Below are 13,237 nucleotides of genomic sequence, written 5' to 3' on the forward strand. Positions count from 1 at the left end.
GCTGCGGGGGGGCCCCGCCGAGGCCGCCCGCCTCGCCGCCGCCTACGGATACGTCAACCTGGGGCAGGTAAGAGCCCCGGGACCCCCCCCTCCGCCGGGATCTCCCCCCTCTCCCAGACCCCCGCCCCGGGCCCCGGCTGGGGCGGCCGGCCCGACCCGGCCCGGGAGCTGCCGGGGCTCCGCGCCGAGGGGGCCGCCGCCACCAAGGCTCGGGGGGGTCCCGGCCCCGGGGAGCTGCCGGGGGTCCCGGCGCTGGAGAGCTCGGGGGGGGCGGCCGGGGGGGGGGGTAGTCCCGGGCAGCGGCCGGCGCCGTGACTTGGGCAGAGCGATTTCGCACCGGGACGGCACGGGACAGGGCGGGGCGGGCAGGGCAGGGGGTGCCCCGGGCCCCCCCCGAGCGCGGCTGCCCCGGGCCCGGCCCGGCCCCGCTCCGCGAGCCGCCGCGGCGCGGCCAGGGCCAGGGCCGGGGCAGCGCCGGCCGCTGCGTCCCGGCCGGTCCCTTCGCATCGGAGCCCGCAGTGACCCTGGGAGCGGCTGCTGGTTTTGCACGAGTAATTCCCATCGCTGGGAAGCCGCGTTTGTGGATTTAACAAACTTTGGACTCTCCAGCCCCGGTTTATCTCAGCTCTCGGGAACACAAGGAACTTTTGGTTTTAATCCTCCGAAGCACGTTTATGGCTCAAAGGCGGCTTTCATCACGGCAGCTCCTTTCCTCCGAGCGTTTTTTTTTTCTTCATCTTTTCTGTAACTGCTCCAGATGTGGATTGGTGTCCTCAAAGTTTCCGCCGGAGTTTATTGCGTCTCTTCTCCTCCTCCTCCARCCCGGCTGTTCAGCCTGTTCGCCGTTTGGCGCTTTTCTGGCTGGGTGGCACTGCAATTTGTCTTGCTGCAGAAGGTGTCTCCTGAACTGCAAATTATAACCTCAGTTTAATTATACTTAAAACCCGGGTTGAACCGTAAAGTGGCAGGGTGCTGTGTAAACAAAATCGGACGGGGAGGCTGGATCGGGGGCGCAGTCTCCTGCCTCGCTGCCTGCTCTCCCGCAGCAGATGCTCTGCCTGAATCCCGTCCTCCTGTGTGCGCTGCCCTCACCTGCCGAGCTCTCCTCCAGCCCCCTGCGAGGAGCGAATCGCTTGCATTACCCAAATACTCTGTCGTAGGGCCAGAACAACGGAGTCTTGCATGCTGTGTAACGTAATTAAAGGGCTGCTGTGTTTATCCCTCTTTGGCTGGAGAATACCTTGATTTAAAGTCTCCCACTCTCCAGCCTTTGGCAAATATGTTCCTTTCTTCCYGTTCAAGTTTATCTAACTCCCGGCAGCTCCTGGCTCTGGGTTTCGCTGTCTTTGCTTGCTGGAGTTTCTGCTCCCCTTTGGATACACCCAGTCTGTGATAGCCGACTGCTGGGTGCACTGGAGCTTTTCCTGATGATGCTGGAGGTGTCTGGCCTGCGGATGGGATGTGGCCACTGGTCAGTCCCTTCTCCATCCAGGGTTTCCACTGAGCCCTTTTTCCAGGGGACACTGTATGAACAGGCTGAAGACCAAAAGAAATATTTCTGTGGTTGCATCAGGGTGTTCCTGGCTCCCATCTCACCCACAAATGCTGGAATGGGAACACGTGCACCTCCGAGTGGCTTCCCAGGCCCTCAGCTGTTCTCAGGACTCTTCCTTGAGCTCTTCCACCTTCTTCCTCAGCACAAGCCCCCCAAGAACCAACCAGGTGATTCCCACAGTGAGGAGTCCAGTGCCAAATCCAGAGAAACTGCTTTTCTGTATGCACAGTGGGTGCATTTGTGGATGACGCTTGCTTCTTAGGCAATGGGATCGCCCTTGAGGCTGCTGCTGCCGACAGTGATCCTGGATGCTGGACTTCACCCCTGGTTGTGGCCACATGTCTCCTGCTGGTCCAGCCGCCCAGATCTGTGATGGGGGCTCCCGCCAGTGACAGCCGCTTCCCAGGAGCAAGTAGTGCCCTAGCAGCAAGCGTCGTCGGGCTGCTYGGAAGGGCTGCCCTAAGGGGTGTCTCTGTTTGACCATGTCTGAGCRCACTTCCCTGAGACCTTCCCACGAGAAACCTTGGTCCTGGTGGACCCTAGGYGGAAAAGGCTCATTTTCCTGCTTTGTTATTCAGCTGGGCTGGGCTAGAAGCCCATTGCGCAGGGCTCCCTGCAAGCCCGGTGGGATGGGATGAGAGACAGCAAGCAGATGCCCATGGGCTTCGAACGCCTCCTTGGGAGACGGTATCACTCAGCCGGATGAGGTGGAGCTGGACCTGCGTGGGAGGTGGCTCCTTCCCGGCTTGCAGGGCAAGGCGGGCGGCAGCGGGAAGGTGCTGGCTTGAAGCTGTACCCAAGGGCGAGAAGAGGTGGTGAGGGCTGGTGCTGCACTGGAGATGGCAGGAGACGTTTGGGTGGAGAGAAGTCGCAGAGAAGCACCTAACACGGCGAGGGAGGAGAGGTGAAGGCTGCAAAGACTGTCTCCGTCGTTCCCTTGGGGAAAGGCAGGGAAGCCCCGTGGTGGCTCTTGGTGACCTGCTTTCCTACAGAAAGCAATCCCTGGCCTCTCCTCGACGCTCCCGGGGAACTCCCCGAAACGGCTGCGGAGGCCGGTGGCACCCCACTCGCAGGGGCGTTCGCCCTTGTGGACGAGGGCGTCTCCAGGGAGAAGGAAGGTTTCTGCCGACCATCTCTGGGGTAAAGGGCTCCCTGAAGCAGGGGAGCAGGAAAGTCCGGTGCGTGGCTGGCCGTGGGACTCGATCCTCTGCCTCGGAGGAGCCTCGGACGCCTCGCGTTGCTCAGTCCTCGGCGAGGGTGGAGCCGGCGGCGCAAACCGCGCTCAGACGCAGGAAGACGGTCAAACCAGCCTTTCCGCGTCTCGGCCTGGCGTGGCCGCGGCCGCGGGTGACCCCGCTCTGCTGGCGGGACCCCGACGCGCGGGCTCGGCGTCGGCCGCGGAAGCCGCCGTGGGACGGAGAGCCGTCTGCGCCGCTCTGGGGCTCTGAAGTGGTTTTAATGACCAAACCCGTGTGCGGGGAGCTGCCAGAGCGGGCTCTCCGGGTGCCCTCCTCGCCCAACGCGAGGGGCCGAACCAGGACGTCCTTAAACCCCTTCTGGAAAGGGCAGGGTGACACTTCATTTGGGGAATAATTTGCATGGAGAGCTAATTAGATCTCTATTTAAGTGAGGCAAGTAATTAAACCAAGCTAAAACACCCCCCAAACGCTTGCTCACTCTTTGCTAGGCGCGACGGCCAGCTGGGACAGGCCCCCGCGGAGGCACCCCGAGGGGCGCAGGGCGCCGCTGCCCCGGAGCCGCTCTTCTCCCGCGCTCCCGGCACGGCCGGGCCCGCAACGTCGCGCCGACAAACGTGCCCTGAGCCTGTCYGAGTCGCGCCAAAATCTACCCCGTTGTACGCTGCACAAGGAAAAACTCCGAAGGGCCTCCGAAACGGGCCTTGCGCCGCGCTCTCGGCAGGATGCGTTTTGGGCTGAAACCGGAGCTTCCTTGCCTCCCCCCGGCCGGGGCGGGGAGGTCCTCTCTGGAGAGCGGTGGCCTCCGGCTCTGGGTTGGGTCCTCGCTGGACCGACCGTAGCGGCCCAGCCGTTGTTGGGGTGGTCGTCGCTGCCACCAGCACCGCGGCCCTCCCAGCGCTCCGGCGGGGCTCCCCGGCAGCCGCCCGCCGAGAGGCGCCCTGCGCGGAGGCCGTTGCCTTTTGCGCTTACGGACCGGTTAGGTCGAGCAGAAAAGGAGGCCAGGAGGAGGCCAAAAGCCTAGTGCTGGTGCAGGGACCTCCGTGCTGGGTGAAGGCCGGGTCGTCTTCCCCTTCCCGCTGTTAGTTGTGCGGGTGTGCTGGTCACAAGGAGAGAAATCGTGTCGCTGAGGCTGTTAAGAATTGCGTTTGTAGAGTGATTCAGGCCGGAAGGGACCTCGGAGGTCCCTGGTCCGAACTTTAAGTCAGGGCGCGCAGGGCCTTGACCGGCTGAGGTTTGAATATCTCCAAGTATGGAGATCTCACCACCCTTACTGGCCAGTAGGTGACCAGCCTACATGAAAACTTCTTTTCTTTGTATCTAATTAGGATTTCTCTTGCTGCAACTTGCCTGTCGCCTCTCGTCCTTCGGGCCCGGATGCGTTGTGTCTACAACCGCCCCRTCAGGCGGCCAGAGGCAACCCCAGGATTCCCTCAGCCCGCTTTGCCTTCCCTTCTCCAGCTGAGCAAACCCAGCCGTCCCTGCCCGTGGYGTGGGGCGAGGAAGAGGAGGGCTGGCCAGCGGGCAGCGGGTCCGGTTCAACGTGCCAGCGGGCGATGAGCAGGCGAGGCAGGACCGCGTGGCCTCCTGGACGGCGCGATGCTGGGCTGCGCGAGGTCCTCCCTTGCCCAGGTCCCGCCAAGGATGGGGAATAGCTCCTTCGGCCTCAAAAAAAAGTTCCTCGTTTTGTAGGACAGAATTGGCAGGCGCGAGTTTCCATGGAAACGGAGCCGTCAATACCCTTCGTGTGATACTGACGGTGTTGCACGGCGAGCAGCACTTTCTCGTTGTTGCTAGCTTGCTGTGCACGCGAACAAGCGGAGCTCGGCAGCACCAGCTTTGCACCGGGGCTTATTTGCCACAATTAAACAAAAAAAAAAAAAAAAACCCCAAACCCAAACACCGAAACTTCAACTCACTTCTTGTTGAAGAACAGGTTCAGGTTGCCTCAAAAACCTCTCAATTCCCTTGAAATTTCTGCCGCAGCCCCAAACTGCTAATCGATTGGGAAAATTAAAATCGACCTTTGTTTAAATGAGAACCTCCCCTGCACGTTCTCGGCAGCGGGTGGATGTCAGAAAAGTCAAGATCGATGGTGGTGTGGAGCAGCGGGGGGAGGATCGAGCGTTTCTAGCTGGCCTCCAAGATGCACGTTAGGCGCCTTAGGAGAAGGGTAGGCTTGTTCACGCAGGACGTCTGGGAGGATCGGCCCTTTGGGAAGGTCGCGTGGCATTTCTCCAACTCCTCTGCCCTTCCTTGGATTTCCCACCGTCGTCTTTGAAATGGGGCCGTAGGCAGTGTTTYGGCTTCAGTCTCGTGGACACTGGATCTAGAAATAAACCTGATTCCGTTGTTTCTCCAGTATTTCCATCCGCAAGGGTCGTATTTGCTACTGTTGCTGCAGCCGCCGTGCTGGAGCCCGCGTTAATCATCCTCTTCGATCTCGGGGCAGAGGACGGCAAATGCTTTCTGCATCAGCTTCTTAGATGAAAATTGCRTTTTTAAATTTTTCTGCTTAGAGTAATGTAAGGTTGAAGAGGGAAGGCTGGAGGCCACCTGGTYCAACCTCCTGCTCAGGACAGGGCAAACGTTGGAGTCGCATCCGGCGAGGAAAGCTCGCTCTGGGCTCTCCACGTTCCCCTTCCAGCGCGTCTGCCTCGTGTTCCTGGGAGCTCTGGCACAGATTTCACTACTTTCCTGCTTACTCTGAAAAATATTCACGTTACCCATCTCCTCTTCTCCCCGCTCTTGGGAGGGCTGTTCCGCTCCTCCTCGTGCTCCGCGGATGGCGCGGGGGGCGAGACGTGGGGGTGCTCGTGGGCTCCCCTTCGCCGTCCCGCCGCTGCCCTGCCGCGTGGGCGCCGCGGCGGCGGCCGGGAGCCTCCCGCAGCGGCTGCTCCTTTCGAGGCCGAGGCTCCGCTGAATCGCGCGCCGGGGGCAGCRCGGGCGAGGCTGCAACGGACGCGATAAACCTGCGAAACGCAGACCGCGAACCGGCAGCTCAGGGAGCGAGACGGCGCCGTCTAAAGAATCCGGCTTCCCAGGCAGAGCGCGCGCCGGGAGCGGTGGCCCGGGGCAAGCTCCTCCCGGAGCCCGGGGACGTCCCAGCCTCTCTCCCGGGAGAGAACGGAGCTAAGGAAAGGTCTTGGAGGCTGCAAGACGGCAGCGAGCCCCTAGCACAGGGGGAGAAGGGAGCGGGGAAGCGCTCCGGCCCCCGAGCGCTGCGTGCTCCTCCTGCCTCCTCGGGGACCCCCGTTCCCGCGCCTCCGCTGCGGCCCCGGAGCCCGGGCTGAACGCCGCTCTCCCGCCCTCGCCCTTCCTTCCCYGCAGATCGGGAGCCTGGAGAACTACTACCACTTCCACCACGGCAGGACGTTCAAGCGCTCGACGCTGAGCAGCCGGGGGCCGCACAGCTTCCTCCGCATGGAGCCCGAGGTAGGGGGATGCGGCGAGCCGGGGGGCGCGAGGGGCCGGGGGACGCGAGGGGCCGGGCGTTGCACTGCGCTCCCCTCGAAACGCCGCCCTCGGCGCGCGCGGCGTGACTCATCGGACGTGGGGATGTTTATCGGGGAGGAAAAACACTGGCGAGTGACTAAACGCCAACATCTGCTTGGAAGATGGGGGAAAGAGAAGGGGGGAAAGGCGTCCGGCGGAGGAACTCGGCCGTGCGCGAGGGGTGTTGCGCCAGTTGCCACAACATTTGCTGTCTCAGTGGTTGCTATGTGTGAAATCCTTGGCAATAGTCGCGCGGTGCTTTTTCCTCGAGCAAGCACCCGAAGGGATTTTCGTTGCAGCTGAATTCACRAAAGTAACGGGGGGAAGATAATTAAAAAAAAAAAAATCAGAACAACCGCGACTTGTTTGAGCTGAAAAAAGCTCAAACTTTGGCAAAGCCACCGTGCGACCGGGCCGGTTCCCGCTCTTTGCGGGAGAGAGCGCCCCGGAAACCACGGGATGAGGTTTTCCCGACTCCTGAGACTTTTTTTTTTTTTTTTTTTCCCCATTCTGGCCTCATCCCGCAAGCCCCACGCGGCGAACCCCCCTTTCCCGCAGGGTTTCCTGCTAAGTATTCGGATGGGAGCGGAGCAAGAGGCGCGCCGGGGCATCTGAGCAACTTACGGATTYGGATCCGCAGTTGAAATGCCTCCGTTTAAATGAGTCTAGTGACAACGCAGCCAAAATGAGCTGGCTTTTAGTCTGTTAACATTTACCTTGCCTTGCTCTATGGGCTTCAGGTCAGTGCATTTAGCTCTGGTTCACCTAAATCCTTAGGTAGCACCTCATGTTTGAGACTCGTTGGCCTGTGCCATCTCTTCCCCCTTCCCGTTTGCAAATGATTTTGGAGGTGTCTTGGCAGTTCAAATGGYGCTTAATTCGCATGGTAACGCCGAAAAAAAAGAGGAAAAATTCCTGCAAGGCGCAATGAAACAGGACATCTCGGGCTGGAATAGCAAAGATAGAAAYGAACGTTGCAGAAGAACCAGCAAATTCAATCGCTTGCAGATGTTTTGAGCCGATGATTTAACCGCATCCGCACAGGACTTTGCTGCCGAATCCCGGCTCRGAGCGGAGGTCGGCTCGAGGAGGAGCGTGTTTAAAGCAGAGGCGTCCCCATGGGGCGCCGCTTCCGAAGGCGCCTGCCCGGGAAGCGCCGGGCACGTGAGAAACGGAGCTGGGACCCCGGGCCCGGGCCTGGGAGCCTGTAGGGCGTTTTTGCTTCCAGCCTTTAGATGCATTTTTAGCATTAACGAAACAAGGTGCTCTTATCAGCCAAGGTAATATGGAAATGAATTTTTCTATGAAATGGGTGTTTTTATSATTTCAGATTTTTTTTTAACATAAAATATATTTTAAACCAAACTCAGTGCTGGAGACTAATGTCGGCTGTGCACAGTGCCCCTGCCCACCTTGATGTTCATAAAATGAAGTTAGAAAACCCTAACTGGGCAAAGAAAAGATGTCYAGCTGAGGCGTTTCACCTCTTTCCRAAGTATTTCACCTCTGACTGCCTAAATCGAGCCAAGCAAACCCGTATATTGGAGGTGGCTCGCGAGGGCGGSGGGCGGCCGGGCTCAGCGCCGCCGGGCTCAGCGCCGCCCCGCTCCGCTCGCAGGTGGAGTGGCTGCAGCAGCAGGAGGTGAAGCGCCGGGTGAAGAGGCTCGTCCGGGGCGACCCGCAGCCGCTGCCTTTCAACGACCCCGTATGGCCTAACATGTGGTACCTGGTGAGTACCCCTAGCAATATTTTCCGCTTTTTATTCTACTTTTTTCCCCCCCTCCCTTTTTAGCTCATCGATTTGCATTTGGCAGGAAAATCCATTCAAAATTAAGCGCGGAAAGCAAACGAGCTCTTTGGAAAGAGAGACGAGTAACAGCGAGATAGCGTTGCCCCCAGATTAACTGCAGCTGGCTTTAATTTTTGTATTTATTTATGCTCGATGGYGTGGAGCTGTGACAAGCCCGTGAGCTTTGCGGCGTGCGGCCATGCTGAGCAGGGCCGGGGCACGTGCCAGCGCGGGGCTTGCGGCGCCGGCGCAGCTCGTGCCCTGCCGTTTCTGCCCGCAGCACTGCGGCGATAGGAACAGCCGCTGCCGGTCGGAAATGAACATCCCCGCGGCCTGGCGACGGGGCTACACGGGCAAAAACGTGGTGGTCACCATTCTCGACGACGGCATAGAGCGAAACCACCCCGACCTCCTGCAGAACTACGTAAGTAGYGGGGAGCTCGCGCGGCCGCGGCGACCTGCGTTTGCCTTAAGGAAGGGGTCGGAAACGAAGTGAAAAAYGCTGTTTGGTGCCGCCCCGCGCTGCCGGCCTCGAGCCTGGAGCGCTCCTCGGTGCTAACACGGCATCTCCCCCGGCTCAGAGGCTTTGCGACTCGCGCTACGGATAAAATGAAAAGCTTAAATGCTTCGTAGCCCACCCCCTCCTCCAGCCCCTAAAAAGTAATTGCGAAAGCAGAAAATATTGAACCGCGCTCTTCCCGGAGGCGTTTTGTCGGCAGCAATTCTGATCCCGGAGAAGGAGCGCGGTGTCTAAGCGGCGCACGGGAGAGCATCGGGGTGCCCAGCGCGTGTCCCGGTGCCCGGCGGGCACCCTTGCAGTGCCCCGCTGCGCAGGGTGGCCGCTCCGCCGGGCCGAGAAATAAACTGCATCAAGCTAACGGAAGGAAAAACAACAACAAAAAAAAACCCGCTTGCAGGATCCTCTGGCGAGCTACGACGTCAACGGGAACGACCACGACCCGACGCCGCGCTACGACGCCAGCAACGAGAACAAGTACGTTGGGCGGTCGCGCGGCCGGGCRCTTCCCACCCTCGGAGCCCTGCCAGAACGATAACTCCTGTCCCRCCCCGGGAGCTGGGTTAAGCCGATGGAAAGCGTTAATATTTCAATCGGGCTTTCAAAGGTGGGGAAAAACGGAGCGGAGGGAGAATAAGGAGCCGCCAGGACGGCGCGAGGCGGACGGGGTTGGAGGCCCGGTCTCCGGAGGCAGCCGTGGGGTTTGAACCTCGCTCGGGGTTGGTTAATCCGCAGGAGTCCCGCTGGTGATAGCAAGTCTTGCACGGCAGAATCGCCGAGCAACGACTGGAAGCGTGTCCTCYGGTCCGACCGTGCGGACCCGGAGCTGTTTGGGAGCCAGCGTTGCGCAAATTCCCCTAGCGACGYCAATCCTCTAAGCGCATCCCTGCGTTAGCGCGTTAGATGCCAAAACTTTGGAAAGGAAACCTGCATGCAAGAAGCAATTTGCCAATAACTTCCTCTATTTCCTTCCAATAATTTCCTGTATTCCCCCGGCCGCCGCCGCGGGTTTGGGRCAAGGGGCTTTCCCACTCTCGCGGCGGTTCCCGCCGCCGCCTGGGCCGTGGGCCCCGTTTCCGAGCTCACCGGCGGGGGATCCTCGGCTGGGCGGCATCCGCTCCCCGGGTTTTTTTCCCTCACAGACATGGCACCCGCTGCGCGGGGGAAGTGGCGGCGGCGGCGAACAACTCGTACTGCATCGTGGGCATCGCTTACAACGCGCGCATCGGAGGTAAGGCCGCCGCGCGGCTCCGGCCCCTCGCCGCTCYGCGCTCGCCCGAAAGCGGCTCCTTGGGGAAAGGAGGGACCCGGGGAGGGCACGGGAAAGGTGCCGCCGGGGCGCGGGAAACCTCGGAGCTGGGTCTCGCCCCGGCCTGGGTCGCGCCGTCCCCAGGAGGCCAGCGAGCGTCTCTGGCAGCGAAGGAGAAGCTTGCAGTCGCGCCGGGCGATGGGTCGTCCAGGGCAGCCCGGGTGGGCGGCAGGCGCCGGCCGTGGCAGCCCCCCCCCCGCTTCCTGGCCGTGGTTGCCGTGAGGCCACCGGATTTGGGGTGGCCCCGGATACCCTCACGGAGAAGGTGACGGGCTGAGGACGGCAGCCGTGCGCGGTCCCTCCCGCGGGGAGCCCGGCCCGGCCCAGGGGGCTTCCCGCCGTGCCCGTGCACGGTCAAATTCCCGCCGTGTTCGGTGCCGGCCCCCGCAACGGCTCGGCTTTTCCACCCGGGAACGCGCACGTGGGCGCGAMGCGGGCGCCGAGCTGTCCTTTGCTGCCGTACAAATCATACAGTGCAGGGGGAAGCAAATTAATCTTTATCACGGAACTGGCTTGCAGGTGCTAATTAGAACCGGAAAGCTCATTTGCATTAGGGTAGCCTTTAACCAGTTCAGATGCGGAACATATTAAAGGAGAGGTTTAAGCTAGTGACTAATTAACCAGCCTGGAGTTTTACAGCTGCRGTGGGGAGGAAGTGGGGTGCCAGGGAAGCTGTGGAGCGAGCTGAACCGTCTGCGTAGCAAACGAGACATAACTGAGGCTGGAATTACTCTGTGTATGACAGATTATCTTTGCTCCTAGCTGCCCGCTTAAGCCGTAAGAAGTGTCACATGTAGARCAGTTGGGCTCATTTGCTGGGTATTTTAGTGCCCAGCAGGGTAGAACTGGAGAGGAGCGTTTCCTAAAGGGATCTGCAGCTCCTTGTGCTGCCAGAGCTGCTGCAGGATGTGTTGCCTCCCGGAGCAAGGACTCAAGCACCTAGATTTGTCTCTTAGTTTGTAGTCTTTTCTGCAATGCAAGAAAGAAACCCCTTTCTCTAGGGCTGCACCTCTGGGCTGCCGTCGGCTGGTGTGGGGGGACGGGTCCCGGGGGCTGGCGCACGGCGCTGGGAGGTGTGGYGGGGATGCCAAGGAGCGTGGGGTGCACGTGGGGAGCCCCGTGCCCGGCCAGGGGCCTTCAGAGCCCTCCTCGTGATGGGCAAAGACGAAGGAAATTACTGCGGGAGGGGCCAGGCAAGTGCCACAGCACGTCCCTCTTCATCCTGTCCCTGGCTTCCTTGTGCACGTGGGATGACTTACACTGCTGAGCTTATTCCTATAATAAGCCATTCYTCTGTATTAAGGCTTTGCCCAATTGCCTTGACTCATCCAGAGTCTTTTTGCTTGCAAACCAGCTCCAAGCACAAACAAAGTTGCTGCAAAGCCAGGTTGCAGGGTGCTGGGCAGAAGGGAGGCTCTTGGCTTTGCTCCGTTTGGAGGAATTTAAGCGGTTTTGCCTCTTGCAGGATCAGGGCCCTAGTGTTCACGCTCCCTTTCAAGCCAATTCTCTGCAATGGCCACAGAGACAAGCGTTGCTTGTCAACTTTAAAACAGTCTATGGTTCCTGTTTTAATTTGATTTCTTTAATGAGGGCCTTGACACGTGCGTGTGCTGGGGAAGAGGGAACCCCATGTTGAGTGAAACAATAAAATATGACAGCCAGCTGGAGGTTGGGGGGTTTAGGCAACTTAAGGGGGGGGGGAAGATCTCTAACCGTATCAAGTTTGTGATTGCGGAGGAAAATGTGCTCCAGCTTCAGTGAAAGTGATTTTTAGATGGATTACGCAAATAAAGCAGCGATTAATGAGAAAAAGTTGTCGGGGAAGCCGATTTGTCACACTCAAAAAGCTACCATCTAATTTCACTTGCTGCTCTTCATTGCTCTTGCATTGCTTTTCATTTGCTGTAGGCAAAATACATTACTGTTCAACAAACAAAAAGCGGTCCTGCCATACCACCTTCTTTTCCCTTTTTCTCTAATGCTCACTTCTGGGGCCTTTATTGCTTATTGCATGGAAAATAGCTGATTTATTCCTCTGCCTGCCTCCCCTCTCGCTTCTTGGCCCCCCTCCTCCTTTCATTTACCCTTGGCTTCCTCATGCTGYAGATGGCTTTGCAGCGCCCGCTGTGCCAGGGCTGTCCTCCCCGTGCCCRGGTGCTGCGAGAGCGTTCTCTCCGGGTGAGTTTTCCTCGGCCAGCACCGCATCCTCTTGGTTTTCCTCTTGGCATGAATAACGTGCAGGGTGGAGCAGTCACAGTCTCCAAAGGCTGTTTGTCCACCCAGGATATATTGCAGGGTGATCAGGACCAAGTACCCGGAGTTAGTTTGCTCTTGCTGATAGTTCACCCATGTTTTACAAGCACAAAAATGATCTGGATGTTTTTGCTTGCTCCGCTATGGCTGAGCATGGCTCTGACACCCGCTTCCATCCTTTCGCTTGTGCCCCTCAGCTTTTCTAGCAAACATGGCAGAGAAAGGAAGTTCTTGAACTGCTCTGCTCCTTCATTTTACATTTTTAAGCTTGTTTTTGGCTGGTAGGGGACAGCGTCAGAAAAATATATTTGAGTTGACTGTTGTCCAGAGCACAGCTGTAACTGTAATTAAATCGGTCTGCATTTGTTTTCTTTAAGAAAAATACATGTGGAAGGGGAAATGCATTTCATAAACAAGAGTCTCACTGGCTGGCAAAATAAGGCATCAGAATTTCTGGCACTACCTTTCCTGCAAAGGCCATTTCTCGGCATGGCAGGACGGGACTCGCTTACAGTCACAGGAGGAGGCATATTTGACATGGTTTCCGCACTTAGTGCTGTATCAACTTGGAAAACGGTGCTCTCTATTTCTTGGTATCTACTGATCTTTCTGCTCCCCCGTAACCTGGCTCCCTGGTGTTCTAAACCCCTTCTCGCTGGGTGTCCCCCTCTCCGCTGCCAGCGGGATGGTGATGGCGTTATGTGCACCAGATCCTTGCACAAGCCAGCCTGTCACCAGCATTTGGAGCTGATTAAATCAGCACTTTCCACCCCCCCCACCTCCCCCACCCCATCTTCCTGGTGGGAATTTGCTTCCTACGGGAATTCATGTGGGACAGGGAGGGGGGGGAAGCTGCAAGGCCATGTAATCTGCCCTGCTCTGAGTTTGCACAGCTGCAGTGATTCACCCCGCTAACGTGCTCCCCTCCGTCCAGCGAGGAGCGATGACGGAGGGCTCGATGTTTTGCAACCCAGACCACTTCATCCTCTTTATTGTGGCAATCAGAGCATCGGGACTTCCAGTTCACGGAAAGCTAATCCCCCTGGGGCGCTGCCACTCGCCTCTGGCCAAGGCTGGCAGGGCTGCAGCGATCGGGCTGCAAAACGCTTGGGCGTCCTCCTGG

General features: G+C 59.0%; 1 protein-coding gene across 1 annotated transcript in view; it reads left to right on the top strand.

Annotated features, from left to right (window-relative positions):
* Nucleotide 1: 1 nt before the first annotated feature.
* Nucleotides 2-13,237, top strand: part of PCSK6 (proprotein convertase subtilisin/kexin type 6) — a gene marked incomplete at its 5' end in the record, with an annotated part of 48,973 nt that continues 35,737 nt past the window's right edge. The window contains 6 exons of the mRNA XM_085308752.1: nucleotides 2-67; nucleotides 6,082-6,186; nucleotides 7,865-7,975; nucleotides 8,316-8,459; nucleotides 8,953-9,029; nucleotides 9,695-9,783. Coding sequence (XP_085164878.1) covers nucleotides 2-67; nucleotides 6,082-6,186; nucleotides 7,865-7,975; nucleotides 8,316-8,459; nucleotides 8,953-9,029; nucleotides 9,695-9,783 — 592 coding nt within the window. The remainder of the gene's footprint in view (nucleotides 68-6,081; nucleotides 6,187-7,864; nucleotides 7,976-8,315; nucleotides 8,460-8,952; nucleotides 9,030-9,694; nucleotides 9,784-13,237) is intronic.

The sequence above is a fragment of the Rhea americana genome, unplaced genomic scaffold (genome assembly GCF_003343005.1).
Source record: "Rhea americana isolate MKP2758 unplaced genomic scaffold, rheAme1 scaffold_28, whole genome shotgun sequence".
NCBI classification, from domain to species: Eukaryota; Metazoa; Chordata; class Aves; order Rheiformes; family Rheidae; genus Rhea; species Rhea americana.